The 15,000-nt window shown below is 42.7% G+C and overlaps 1 protein-coding gene and 1 non-coding gene across 2 annotated transcripts in view; one reads left to right on the plus strand and one right to left on the minus strand.

The window, feature by feature from the left end:
• Positions 1 to 3,980: 3,980 nt before the first annotated feature.
• On the minus strand, positions 3,981 to 4,053 carry Trnat-agu (transfer RNA threonine (anticodon AGU)). The gene has a single exon. It is a non-coding gene; the product is annotated as a tRNA-Thr (tRNA).
• Positions 4,054 to 5,049: 996 nt separating this feature from the next.
• Positions 5,050 to 15,000, plus strand: part of LOC137984415 (uncharacterized) — a 10,817-nt gene continuing 866 nt past the window's right edge. The window contains exons 1-5 of the mRNA XM_068831593.1: positions 5,050 to 5,896; positions 6,917 to 7,622; positions 7,886 to 9,560; positions 9,609 to 10,911; positions 11,038 to 15,000. The exon at positions 11,038 to 15,000 is cut by the window's right edge and continues 866 nt beyond it. Of these exons, the coding sequence (XP_068687694.1) occupies positions 5,065 to 5,896; positions 6,917 to 7,622; positions 7,886 to 9,560; positions 9,609 to 10,911; positions 11,038 to 15,000 (8,479 nt within the window). The 5' untranslated portion in view covers positions 5,050 to 5,064. The remainder of the gene's footprint in view (positions 5,897 to 6,916; positions 7,623 to 7,885; positions 9,561 to 9,608; positions 10,912 to 11,037) is intronic.

Genomic DNA, 15,000 nt, shown 5'->3' on the forward strand with positions numbered 1-15,000 from the left:
TCCTTACTTTAAAGACCTTCCAAAATGATGAAGAATGGTGTTTTCTATTTTGGAATATCTTCTTTCCAGAGATGATCAAGTTTTTGTTCAAAAATTGATGACGTAATAAACTGTACACTTGACTGCAATAAATTAAGAATATCTCCAAACATATTGGAGGGTGGTGTTCAAACTTGGCACCAGTAATGTTTATCAGATAAGGCACAAAGTGACACCCATTAAGATGTTGCCATGGCAACACTCTCGTTTCCAGTGACATTTTTTACAATGAACCAAATATTTCGGATTTTGAACAGATAAGTACAAGCAGATGGCCAGACTTGAAACGCAAGTGCTGCCCATAATGCTTTACAACTTTGTATCAGCTTAACGAGTGAACATGTCGTATTACGACAATAAACGACAAAATCTATCCTGTGCTAAACAGACCAGCAGCAAAAAAATGGTTGCCCTGGCAACAGCAGAGTGGGTATATTTTGTGCCTTACTTGACGTAGATTACCGCTGCCAAGTTTGAATAACACCCATCCAATTAATATTTATTTCAGGGTTTCCTTCGATCTTCCGAGGTAAGTCGAGAAGCCGGGAAGGTCAAATCTGCCAGCCACCTTGCCTTTCTTGGATTTGCCGCTCATCCAAAGAAATGGATGAGACAGTTCAGCTTCGACTTGTCAAACGTGTTAATTTTTGTTTTTAATTTTTTGCGCATGATCAATCGCCACGCGTCATCAATTTTTAACTATCTAATTCCCATGTGTCCGGCGTATGTCGGTTACAGAAACTAGCCTGCCAGAAACCTGTCAGTAAAAAATGAAATGGCAGTTTCAAAGTATGAACTGTCTTGAGATTCCAAGGAAATGATTCCTTGGTTGCCGTGTGTTTGCCAGAGTTGTTCCAAAATATCCAGACTGTTTGTTTTGGTTTTGTGGTTCACGCGTGACTGACACCCAAATACCTGTCGAGGCGGCTGGCACAGTCTCCTTTCTCTTCCCGACTTATCTAGGAAGATCGAAGGAGACTGCTCGCAGGGTATAGGCTGATATCTCCGCCGAACAAAGCTTGGTCTTTTACCCATAGTCCGGTAAAATCACCCAGATCAATTTGTGTACTGCTTTGCTGCTTCTAAAAGCGATTTTCCCTTGGTTGTAAATTCACGATGAGTACAAAATGTATGGATATTTTTCCCCAAATGATTAGCGTTTGCCAGTAGTGGAGGGCAGCGTGCATAGAAAGACTGGCTTGTGGGCATGCGCAGTATCTCGTGGAATCTCTGCGAGGCATGACTGGTAGGATAACTTGTACAAAGATACTGTAGGCTGAAAATCGGCCGTTTAGTATTGTTACAGTCGATTTCACATTAGTCGCAACTTCACCACGGAATGAGCCCTTTACCGTCCGAAATTCGTGACGTTGTAAACAGGTGGTTTGAGGATTCAACACCTAAGTGTAGACAACTAACTTTGCAAGAAATGTAGATATTAAAGTGCGGGCTATAGACGAAAAAGAGAAATGATCCTCGTACTTGTGTGGACAACTTAAGGTGGCTCAAACCAGTTTCAACACTTTTAAGAGACCTTGTTATTAGAAGGATTGTCACGACAACACTTTATCACGTAACACCAATGTTATGGCACCATGTGAAACATCAATTATTGCTGAACAAGGTGCAGTCCTTTTTGTGACGTATTAAGTTACCATGGCAACAAGAAAGCCTTGCAGAAACACCCCATATTTTGGCTTTAGTTGCTTATATCTCAAAAAGGAACTCGGTGACCCCCATTTTTTATTGCACAAAAGTGATCAACAGACCAAGATAAAACTCTCTGCAAAGTTCAAAAAATTCTGTGGAGCGGATTCAGAGATACCTTAAATTTTCAATTATTTAAGGTGGCTCTAAATCTGCTCCACAGAACTCTTTTAAACTTTGCAGAAAGTTTTATCCTGGCATGTTGATTACATTTCAGAAATAAAAAATGGGAGTCACCGAGTTCGTTTTTGAGATATAGGCAACTAAAGCCAAAATATGGGGTGTTTTTGCAGAGCTTTCTTCTTGCCACAAGAAAGTAATGAGGTTAAGACGTATGTGTGATCATACGTAGTGAGGTTAAGACGTATGTGTGATCGCTCCGCACTCTTTCTCCTTTGGTTCGTTCTCTGCTGCACCAACCACCCATTTTTAAATGGGAGACGGTACAGAAACTATAAATCTACAAACTGGCCTGGAAAATGCGACTCATGGCTGAATCTTCTACCTATTAGAAGGGATTTTTCCTATCCACCACTGCACCTTCGGTTGACTTATAAAGTTGCTGGAATCCTATTTCACAGTACATGTCATTACCCAAACAAAGATGTATTGTTCATAACATGCATACCACGCGGCTGGACGCACACTGGTTATGCAATCACCGATTCTTTTCTGCACAGAAATTTTCCGAAGCGGCGTAGGATGAAAAGACACAAAAGACCATGTTTCTATTATCCTAACAGCTCCGCCGCATTCAATATGGAATTAATTGGTGATCTGACGTTCAAGCTCAACCCGGGGCCTTCTATGAACAGAACAATACCGGTCATTGTCTCATCACAAGCCAAACGCAGCCATGCATCACGGCCCACTGTTGTGTCACATAATGTCACTCCCGGTTTTAAAAGTTGCTGTCTCAGGGGAGTGAATCGGCAAAATCTTATCAATTTAAGATGATCAAACCAAAAACTGCAAAATGGCTTTATACCCATTGAATTTTGCTGGCTGAAGACCCGATCGATCAATAAGAAGGAGCTTGCGATTAAAGATTATGCAGTTGAAAATAACGTAGATATATTTGCAGTGACTGAGACATGGCTACGCGATAATGAAAACTATGAGAACTATAATTTTTCCATTGCCGAAGTTTGCCCCACTGGATACTGCTTCTACCATGTTCCACGGAAAAACTCACGAGGAGGAGGAGTTGGTCTCTTAGTAAAGAAACACATAAAAGTTACGAGACAAACCCAAGGAAAATTTAGCTCTTTTGAATACTTGGACGTCGTTACGACATGCTCCACCGGATCTACAAGAATTTTTATCATTTACAGACCACCTCTATCGAAGGCAAATCAGCTAAATAGTGCTCTATTCTTCGAAGAATTCGGCACCCTCACAGAGCAGTTAGTTTCCCCTGGAAATCTGCTAATAGTGGGGGACTTCAACTATCACATGGATGACACTAGAAATTTGGATACTGTCAAATTTAACAAGGTCCTAGAATCGTTCAGTCTAGTCCAGCATGTTAATGGACCCACCCATAAGAAGGGCCATACCTTAGACCTGATCATAACCAGAGCCGCGGACAAGTTAGTTATTTGCACTGAAACACGAGATCCAATGCTGTCTGATCACTCCGCTGTGCACTGTAAGCTTCGCCTGAAGAAACCACCTCTGGAACGAAAGGAAATTAGTTATCGTAAACTTCACTCTGTAAATATGAATACCTTTAACGATGATCTAAAGCAGTCCAACCTTCTGACAGTATTATTATTATTATTATATTATATAACGTTTAACATCGCAAAAATGACCGAATATTTTTTAGCAATAATTGGTGTTTGATATGGTACCATAACATTGCTGCTAAGTAATAAAGTGTTGTAGTGTCAATCCTTCTAATAAAAACGTTTCTTTCAAGTGTTGAAACTGGTGTGAGCCACCTTAAGCAATTGCCTCTAATCGACACCTGAAATATTCAGGTGGCTTCAACGGAATTCAAACCCATGACATCTGCGATGCCGGTGCGACGCTCTGCCAACTGAGCTATAAAGCCACACAGTTGGCTAAAGATTGTGCGGTCTAGATGTCTGACATGAAATTCTATGCGATACTTGTTTCAACAGATTTCACTTTGTGAGATCATCTTGAAAAACCGCTTTACGTTTCTCATATATATTAGAAAGTTTCGGGCAACTCAACACTGGAAAACTTCGAGGGAAAATTGTAATTGCCCTGAGCGGGATTTGAACCCACGTCCCCCTGATCACTAGTCGGGTGTGATGACCACTACACTATCAGGACAACCATGCTGGTAACATGGCTTTAATATTTCGTGATGCTAAAGATCTTCCTTGTTTGTTTTTCAAGCTGCAGAATATTCGTAAAACACTCCGCACGGCAACATTTCGTAACAAGTTCTTCAAGTTGAAATTACAGAAATTTGCCAGCCCGACTGGTCTCTTCCAACATGTCGAGATTACTAACTGGAGTCCTCATATTAATTGCACATGACCTGTCGCGATCTGACGTGAGCAACGCGAGAGCGAGGGACTAATCCCCCGAGGGTATGCAATACACGCGCGCTTGCTCGCATTTTCTCGGGTTCTCTGTCCAGTCGGCAAACTCATAGGCAATAGTTTTTAACCTCTGAAAAACTTGAGTGGTTCACTGATTTCTCCGTAACTTATTTTGATGAATTAAAAAGAATTGGCTGGACTGTCGAATTATTGGGTCTTTGCATTGAAACTTTGTAAGTTTCATTCAAATTTCTCCAAACCAAAGTAGCGGTCAAAATATCTTAATTAAGGAATGACCTGTTGGTTACTAAAATGAGATCATTTTGGGTATGTCTACACTATACCGGATATTTCTTTCGCCGAAAGGAAAATCATATCGGATAGGGCTTTTGTATTGTTTATGCATAGTAACGTTTTCGGAGCAGTTTCTGCGAAAGTAGGACTCTGCACCGCTTCAACTTAAAATCAATCTTTATGTATAGGATAGGCTTCTGTGCAACTTTTAAATTTTTTTTGTAAGCCAGGAAAACGTCGTCGTCACAGAGCGAGTAATGGAATTCTTTCCCTATGTATCTTTAAAAACCCGTTTCAGTCATCAAAGCTTTGAAAATTATTTCCTTGTTCTCTTCTTGAGAACATGTTTAAGGCAATATTTTCAGAATGAGCAAACCATGCTTTCTTTTCCCGACAGAGGTGAATGAAATGAAATCCGTTTATTATATTTATTCATTTATTTTTGTTTTAGGTCGGACTCCTTTTCGCTATTGTGGCATTGCTTTAATATCACTGATTCGTGATGTCCTTGCACCCTTATCGTGATGAGGAGTTAAATCATTTCAAGTGTTTGTCTCTGGTTTTAAATGAATTCCCAAAGGCTTTACGTCAGACTTTAAAGGCGATGTGGGACACCACCATTGGGCGTCGCCCTGGCTACCAGCTTTGGGATGACTCCACTGCTGTGAGAAATCTCTTTGTCTCTACAGAGGGAGGGACAACTAAAGTTCCTACACACCAGTCGTACAGTGAATGGGATTGTACCGCCTTCTTCCAGGCTACCATCTTTGCAAAGTCCTTCAGTATTCATTCCAAAACACTCAATGATTTGTATGTGAAGCCCCGAGCTGTTCCTTATGGAAGTTTCCATGGATCTGTGTTGAGCCCAGTAGGAGATAATGCCGAGACCTTTGCACTGGCTATTGATCAGCTTCGGCGTTTGAGGAATACAGTTTGTCATTCTTCTCGCTTGGAGATGGACAAAGCAACATTTGACCAGAACATTCAGTATGCTAAAGAAGCGTTCAAAGCTGTGGGAATTCCAACTGCATCGATTGATGCCATTGGAAGTTTGACTGCATCTGACTTTCCAACAACAGAAGTCCGTAAGTTGGAACAACAGGTAAGGGAAGAGAAGCAAGCATACATAAAATATTTAGAGAGCAGAAATACAGATATGGAAAAGATTGAGGAGTCCTTAGCATCCATAAAAAAGGAAGTGGAGAGCCTCACTGCCAACAAAGAGGTCGCGGAGGGCTTGAGGATGCAACAGGAAGATATAAGTGCATTAGGGAAGGAGATCCATGAGCTAAAAAAGAAGGAAGAGGAACGATATAAAGAAGCAGAAAAAACAGGTAAAACACTAGGACAACTGTTTTCAAGACTCTTTTTAAAAACAGCAGCAGATAGCAATAGGCATGACAAATAAGACACTGTTTTTCTGTTAAATATGACAAAAAGACAGACAGATCTTCCGTGTATCTCGCGTGGTTAAAAGAAAAACAATCAACACAAGTCACATAAAAATAAACGAAACTGTTACAGTACCGCTCGAAACTATTTGTGCATTTGCGGCGGTTCTTCCCAGGTCAAAATGCGGATTCGATCTCCAGTTTGACCGAGATAAAACCTCGTTTACGGAAAACGAAAGCCGAGGTTTCAGCTAGGTTTTTTCGGTTAATTTACTCTGCAGTTGAGAGAGAACGCGGTGAGGCTTTTGTTGGCATTGTTTTCCACTACAAAAGGCAGGCTTAAGTTTTTGAAATTGTAACAACTGTGACATTTATAAAACTGCGTGTTTGGAAATTGATGGGGTCGAAAAGTGAAGCCAACATACAGTTTCTCAAGTCGGGAGTTTTGAATCCTTTGCTTCATTTCAAGACAACTTTCTTCTTATAAGCGTTGTAATTAAATAGTTCTTTGTTTCGAGCGGTACAGTAGTTATTAAATTTGCTCTTCAGCTAAGCTAATCAAAGCCAAAGGTCAATTTCTGAGATGACGTCACAAACAAATTTGCTCTCTTTATTACATAGTTAGTCTACTTACTATGTTTATTATAACTAGATAATTTATGTTGTGACGAGGAGTTTCTGCAGTGACGTCATCTTAGGAACGTGGCCAATATTGCACAAGGTCTGTCCTCATTTAAATGACGGCAACCGAAGTTTTCTACTTCTACAATGCATTGAAAAACGGGAAATATGCCTTCTGTGGATGACAAGTTATCTTAATTGCGAATAAAATTTTCGGTTATGTGCACAAAGTTGAAGATGATATTTGTTTTTACTTCTTGATATCTTCTCTCTCAACGAGAAAAAGGATATTGCGAAAAAGGAAGCAACGTCTAATTTGTGTTTTACTTTTGCATTACAAAGACATCAAGTCAACAGTCCCAGGATCTGTTCTTCCTTCAATGATTCCAAACTTCACTGGCCGACAGAGTGAATGCCAAGAGATCGTGGATCTAGTGAGTTCCGAACATACCCGAATCGTAACGATCTGGGGCTCACCCGGATTCGGAAAGACATCGGTTGCTATAGCGGTGGGGCACCAACTGCAGTCTCGACGCGTTCCTGTTTGTTTCCTTTCATTACGAGGACTTCAGACGAAGGCACATCTGACATCGAAGCTTTTCAGCCTCGTAAGACAACCCATCCCGAGTCAGAGATCAGAATCTCAGCCTCTGTCCTTTGAAGATGAGCTAATTGAGACCCTCGGCAACATTTCAGATACCTGCGTATTTATTTTTGATAATGTAGATGATCTGCTAGAGAGTGGCTTTCCAAATGTAAAAGATAACGACCTGCAACTATTTGGAGAAATTCTCACGCGAAATAAGAAGATAACTCTGGTGGTGACCACACGAGAATCATTTGAATTTATCAACTTGAATTTCCAAGGGCACAAATCAATAAGAATAAGGTCGCTGGATGACACCTCATCTCGTACGTTTGTTCACGAATTGGTGCCAAATGCTACTCCCGATGACTGCGCACAAATTGCCCAAATATGTGGTTGTGTGCCTCTTGCAATGAGGTTAATGTGCTCTCTAGTTTCTGAAGATGATGTTCAACCAAGCCAGTGTTTGATTGATATACAAAAATTTGGTTTTATCAACGGAGTTGATAATGTAAATTGGCCACCGTACAGAGATTCTAAAAGCTGACGTTTCGAGCGTTAGCCCTTCGTCAGAGCGAATCGATTCGCTCTGACGAAGGGCTAACGCTCGAAACGTCAACTTTTAGAATCTCTGTACGGTGGCCAATTTACATTATCAACTCCGTTGATAAAACCAAATTTTTGTATACTACTTCCCCACCGACGCAGCACCACAGTTTCTTTAGAAACTACCCCTTCATTCAGTGTTTGATTGAGTTCACTGAGTCCACAACAGAAAGTATCGTCGACATCTTAGACAATCCAGATTATCCAGCTAATCAAAGATTGCAGTTCTTATATGAAAAGTCCTTCCACAGACTTTCTCCCGAACAAAAAGAAGCATTTGTGTCTTTGTCTGTTCTCCCGGGATGTTTCACCACGACTCTCGCAGCAGCTGTATTGAATGTTAAGAAATGCAAGGCCATCAAAATGTTGAAATTACTTCAAAGAAAGTCCTTTCTCGATTCAAACTCCCAGTCTGGAACATACATAATGCATAAGCTTCTTCAATCATTTGCTAAAGAAACAGGAGATCAGCGAATGGAAGAAATAGTAGCAAATGCAAAGTGCCGTTTCCATGCGCATTACATTTCTCGTTTTGAGAAATTGAATAATGAGTTTCTAAATGGTCATTCCATGGATGCATTCATTGCATTCTATGAGGAAAAACAGATTTTTATAGAAAGTCTAGTAGACGGTTGCACAGATCCCAGGATAGCCGAGAATGTTTTTAAAGTTTTGATAACAGCAGAAATGTTTCTTGACACGTTGTTTTGGTGTTCTATTGAATCTGACAATTTTTATACTATCTACGATTCGGCCTTAAAGGCAGCCAATGCTCTGGGAAATACACATTACCAGAGACGCTTACTAGCTTCTAAAGCATTTGGTGAAATTACCTGGGGAGCGGAAGGAAGTACAATGCAACTTCTCAAGAAAGCATATGAAATCCAGTCAAAATCTTGTTCGGTTTCTGATAATGAAAGGAGTAAATACTTGTGTTACTTTGGCATCTGTCAGCTTGTTAAGGGCGAGGTTAAGAGCGGGATACAGTGCCTGCAAGAGGTTCTTTCTTTAATGCGTGAAAGTGGAGAGCAGAAAATTCTAAGGCTCGTTGTTAACCAAGTCATGGCGGTCTACTATCAGTTCTTAAACGACCCATCTACCTCGACTTACTACTATGACAAAGCACGCAAGGAATGCAATTCCGCTGCAGACGAGCAACTGATTGTTATTCCACCTCTAGGACTCAAAGGTAAAAGACCAAGCAATGGCAAAGAGCTTCAAACAAATACTTTTGACTCCGGTAATTATTGGCCATTGCAATTCCTAGTTATATTTCACATCAGGAAAGCAGCAAAGAACTTCTTTGACACTGACACCCAGCAATTTGTAATTAACCCTGTCCTTCGAATGTTAAATGATCTCCAGATAAATTCCAAAACCCCTTTTCATTTGTTTCATTTTTGCGGTAATGTTATGGTACTTCTGGGGTCAACATTCACAGAAGAGGGAATTGTTGGATCAGGTTTCGAAGAATCAGTCGCACGTCACCAAGCAACACTCGAGGAATTCAAACATAGCTCTTCAGGCCCAAAGGAGAACGTTGATTCAAGCGTGTCCCTTCGTTCTCAAGAAGGCAATCACCTTCTCGCAAAGGTCTACCAACACTTCGGTGAATTGCACTACTGCAAGAAGAACTACTCAAAGGCTCTTTATTTCCAAACGTGCGCTCTTGATATCCTATTGAGAACAAATAAACAAAAAGCTAATGCATCCTTAGCCCATAGCTACCATTCACTCGGGGCGACACAGCATTCGTTAGGTGATTTTACCTCTTCTCTGCAGTCAAAGCAGCGGGCATTAGATGTGCGAATAAAATTGTTCGGAGAAGATCATGCAAGCACAGCTGAGATTTACCATTCACTCGGGGTCACACAGCATTCGTTAGGTGATTTCACCTCTGCTCTGCAGTCAAAGCAGCAGGCATTAGATGTGCGAATAAAATTGTTCGGAGAAGATCATGCAAGCACAGCTGAGATTTACCATTCACTCGGGGTCACACAGCATTCGTTAGGTGATTTCACCTCTGCTCTGCAGTCAAAGCAGCAGGCATTAGATGTGCGAATAAAATTGTTCGGAGAAGATCATGCAAGCACAGCTGAGGTTTACCATTCACTCGAGGTCACACAGCATTCGTTAGGTGATTTCACCTCTGCTCTCCAGTCAAAGCAGCGGGCATTAGATGTGCAAATAAAATTGTTCGGAGAAGAACATGCAAGCACAGCTGATAGTTACCATTCACTCGGGGCGACACAGAATTCCTCAGGTGATTTTACCTCTGCTGTGCAGTCTGCCCAACGTTCATTGGATGTGCGAATAAAATTGTTCGGAGAAGATCATGCAAACACAGGTGATAGTTACCATTTACTCGGGATGATACAGCATTCGTTAGGTGATTTTACCTCTGCTCTGCAGTCAACACAGAGGGCATTAGATGTGCGAATAAAGTTGTTCGGAGAAGATCACGCAAGAACAGCTGAGAGTTACCATTCACTCGCGGCGACGCAGCATTCGTTAGGTGATTTCACCTCTGCTATGCAGTCTGTGCAACGGGCATTAGATGTGCGAATAAAATTGTTCGGAAAAGATCATGCAAGCACAGCTGAGATTTACCATTCACTCGGGGTCACACAGCATTCGTTAGGTGATTTCACCTCTGCTCTGCAGTCAAAGCAGCAGGCATTAGATGTGCGAATAAAGTTGTTCGGAGAAGATCACGCAAGAACAGCTGAGAGTTACCATTCACTCGCGGCGACGCAGCATTCGTTAGGTGATTCCACCTCTGCTATGCAGTCTGTGCAACGGGCATTAGATGTGCGAATAAAATTGTTCGGAAGAGATCATGCAAGCACAGCTGAGATTTACCATTCACTCGGGGTCACACAGCATTCGTTAGGTGATTTCACCTCTGCTCTGCAGTCAAAGCAGCAGGCATTAGATGTGGGAATAAAGTTGTTCGGAGAAGATCATGCAAGCACAGCTGAGAGTTACCATTCACTCGGGGTCACACAGCAATCCTCAGGTGATTTTCACTCTGCTCTCCAGTCAAAGCAGCGGGCATTAGATGTGCAAATAAAATTGTTCGGAGAAGAACATGCAAGCACAGCTGATAGTTACCATTCACTCGGGGCGACACAGAATTCCTCAGGTGATTTTACCTCTGCTGTGCAGTCTGCCCAACGTTCATTGGATGTGCGAATAAAATTGTTCGGAGAAGATCATGCAAACACAGGTGATAGTTACCATTTACTCGGGATGATACAGCATTCGTTAGGTGATTTTACCTCTGCTCTGCAGTCAACACAGAGGGCATTAGATGTGCGAATAAAGTTGTTCGGAGAAGATCACGCAAGAACAGCTGAGAGTTACCATTCACTCGCGGCGACGCAGCATTCGTTAGGTGATTTCACCTCTGCTATGCAGTCTGTGCAACGGGCATTAGATGTGCGAATAAAATTGTTCGGAAAAGATCATGCAAGCACAGCTGAGATTTACCATTCACTCGGGGTCACACAGCATTCGTTAGGTGATTTCACCTCTGCTCTGCAGTCAAAGCAGCAGGCATTAGATGTGCGAATAAAGTTGTTCGGAGAAGATCACGCAAGAACAGCTGAGAGTTACCATTCACTCGCGGCGACGCAGCATTCGTTAGGTGATTTCACCTCTGCTATGCAGTCTGTGCAACGGGCATTAGATGTGCGAATAAAATTGTTCGGAAAAGATCATGCAAGCACAGCTGAGATTTACCATTCACTCGGGGTCACACAGCATTCGTTAGGTGATTTCACCTCTGCTCTGCAGTCAAAGCAGCAGGCATTAGATGTGGGAATAAAGTTGTTCGGAGAAGATCATGCAAGCACAGCTGACAGTTACCATTCACTCGGGGTCACACAGCATTCCTCAGGTGATTTTCACTCTGCTCTCCAGTCAAAGCAGCGGGCATTAGATGTGCAAATAAAATTGTTCGGAGAAGAACATGCAAGCACAGCTGATAGTTACCATTCACTCGGGGCGACACAGAATTCCTCAGGTGATTTTACCTCTGCTGTGCAGTCTGCCCAACGTTCATTGGATGTGCGAATAAAATTGTTCGGAGAAGATCATGCAAACACAGGTGATAGTTACCATTTACTCGGGATGATACAGCATTCGTTAGGTGATTTTACCTCTGCTCTGCAGTCAACACAGAGGGCATTAGATGTGCGAATAAAGTTGTTCGGAGAAGATCACGCAAGAACAGCTGAGAGTTACCATTCACTCGCGGCGACGCAGCATTCGTTAGGTGATTTCACCTCTGCTATGCAGTCTGTGCAACGGGCATTAGATGTGCGAATAAAATTGTTCGGAAAAGATCATGCAAGCACAGCTGAGATTTACCATTCACTCGGGGTCACACAGCATTCGTTAGGTGATTTCACCTCTGCTCTGCAGTCAAAGCAGCAGGCATTAGATGTGCGAATAAAGTTGTTCGGAGAAGATCACGCAAGAACAGCTGAGAGTTACCATTCACTCGCGGCGACGCAGCATTCGTTAGGTGATTTCACCTCTGCTATGCAGTCTGTGCAACGGGCATTAGATGTGCGAATAAAATTGTTCGGAAAAGATCATGCAAGCACAGCTGAGATTTACCATTCACTCGGGGTCACACAGCATTCGTTAGGTGATTTCACCTCTGCTCTGCAGTCAAAGCAGCAGGCATTAGATGTGGGAATAAAGTTGTTCGGAGAAGATCACGCAAGAACAGCTGAGAGTTACCATTCACTCGCGGCGACGCAGCATTCGTTAGGTGATTTCACCTCTGCTATGCAGTCTGTGGAACGTGCATTAGATGTGCGAATAAAATTGTTCGGAGAAGATCATGCAAGCACAGCTGAGATTTACCATTCACTCGGGGTCACACAGCATTCGTTAGGTGATTTCACCTCTGCTCTGCAGTCAAAGCAGCAGGCATTAGATTTGCGAATAATATTGTTCGGAGAAGATCATGCAAGCACAGCTGAGAGTTACCATTCACTCGGGGTCACACAGCATTCCTCAGGTGATTTTCACTCTGCTCTCCAGTCAAAGCAGCGGGCATTAGATGTGCAAATAAAATTGTTCGGAGAAGAACATGCAAGCACAGCTGATAGTTACCATTCACTCGGGGCGACACAGAATTCCTTAGGTGATTTTACCTCTGCTGTGCAGTCTGCCCAACGTTCATTGGATGTGCGAAGAAAATTGTTCGGAGAAGATCATGCAAACACAGGTGATAGTTACCATTTACTCGGGATGATACAGCATTCGTTAGGTGATTTTACCTCTGCTCTGCAGTCAACACAGAGGGCATTAGATGTGCGAATAAAGTTGTTCGGAGAAGATCACGCAAGAACAGCTGAGAGTTACCATTCACTCGCGGCGACGCAGCATTCGTTAGGTGATTTCACCTCTGCTATGCAGTCTGTGCAACGGGCATTAGATGTGCGAATAAAATTGTTCGGAGAAGATCATGCAAGCACAGCTGAGATTTACCATTCACTCGGGGTCACACAGCATTCGTTAGGTGATTTCACCTCTGCTCTTCAGTCAAGGCAGCGGGCATTAGATGCGCGAATAAAATTGTTAGGAGAAGATCATGCAAGCACAGCTAAGAGTTACGATTTACTTGGGGTGACACAGCATTCGTTAGGTGATTTTAGCTCTGCTCTGCAGTCAAAGCAGCGGGCATTAGATGTGCGAATAAAATTGTTCGGAGAAGATCATGCAAGCACAGCTAAGAGTTACGATTTACTTGGGGTGACACAGCATTCGTTAGGTGATTTTAGCTCTGCTCTGCAGTCAAAGCAGCGGGCATTAGATGTGCGAATAAAATTGTTCGGAGAAGATCATGCAAGCACAGCTGAGAGTGACCATTCACTTGGGGTGACACAGCATTTGTTAGGTGATTTTACCTCTGCTCTGCATTCCTTCCAGCGGACATTAGATGTGCGAATAAAGTTGCTCGGAGAAGATCATGCAAGCACAGCTGATAGTTACCATTCACTCGGGGTGACACAGCATTCGTTAGGTGATTTTACCTCTGCTCTGCAGTCTGCCCAACGTTCATTGGATGTGCGAATAAAATTGTTCGGAGAAGATCATGCAAGCACAGCTGAGAGTTACCATTCACTCGGGGTCACACAGCATTCGTTAGGTGATTTTAACTCTGCTCTGCAGTCAAAGCAGCGGGCATTAGATGTGCGAATAAAATTGTTCGGAGAAAATCATGCAAGCACAGCTCATAATTACCATTCACTCGCGGTGACACAGCATTCGTCAGGTGATTTTACCTCTGCTGTGCAGTCTGCCCAACGTTCATTGGATGTGCGAAGAAAATTGTTCGGAGAAGATCATGCAAACACAGGTGATAGTTACCATTTACTCGGGATGATACAGCATTCGTTAGGTGATTTTACCTCTGCTCTGCAGTCAACACAGAGGGCATTAGATGTGCGAATAAAGTTGTTCGGAGAAGATCACGCAAGAACAGCTGAGAGTTACCATTCACTCGCGGCGACGCAGCATTCGTTAGGTGATTTCACCTCTGCTATGCAGTCTGTGCAACGGGCATTAGATGTGCGAATAAAATTGTTCGGAGAAGATCATGCAAGCACAGCTGAGATTTACCATTCACTCGGGGTCACACAGCATTCGTTAGGTGATTTCACCTCTGCTCTTCAGTCAAGGCAGCGGGCATTAGATGCGCGAATAAAATTGTTAGGAGAAGATCATGCAAGCACAGCTAAGAGTTACGATTTACTTGGGGTGACACAGCATTCGTTAGGTGATTTTAGCTCTGCTCTGCAGTCAAAGCAGCGGGCATTAGATGTGCGAATAAAATTGTTCGGAGAAGATCATGCAAGCACAGCTAAGAGTTACGATTTACTTGGGGTGACACAGCATTCGTTAGGTGATTTTAGCTCTGCTCTGCAGTCAAAGCAGCGGGCATTAGATGTGCGAATAAAATTGTTCGGAGAAGATCATGCAAGCACAGCTGAGAGTGACCATTCACTTGGGGTGACACAGCATTTGTTAGGTGATTTTACCTCTGCTCTGCATTCCTTCCAGCGGACATTAGATGTGCGAATAAAGTTGCTCGGAGAAGATCATGCAAGCACAGCTGATAGTTACCATTCACTCGGGGTGACACAGCATTCGTTAGGTGATTTTACCTCTGCTCTGCAGTCTGCCCAACGTTCATTGGATGTGCGAATAAAAT

Source organism: Montipora foliosa, chromosome 14 (assembly GCF_036669935.1).
Source record: "Montipora foliosa isolate CH-2021 chromosome 14, ASM3666993v2, whole genome shotgun sequence".
In the NCBI taxonomy this organism is placed as follows: Eukaryota; Metazoa; Cnidaria; class Anthozoa; order Scleractinia; family Acroporidae; genus Montipora; species Montipora foliosa.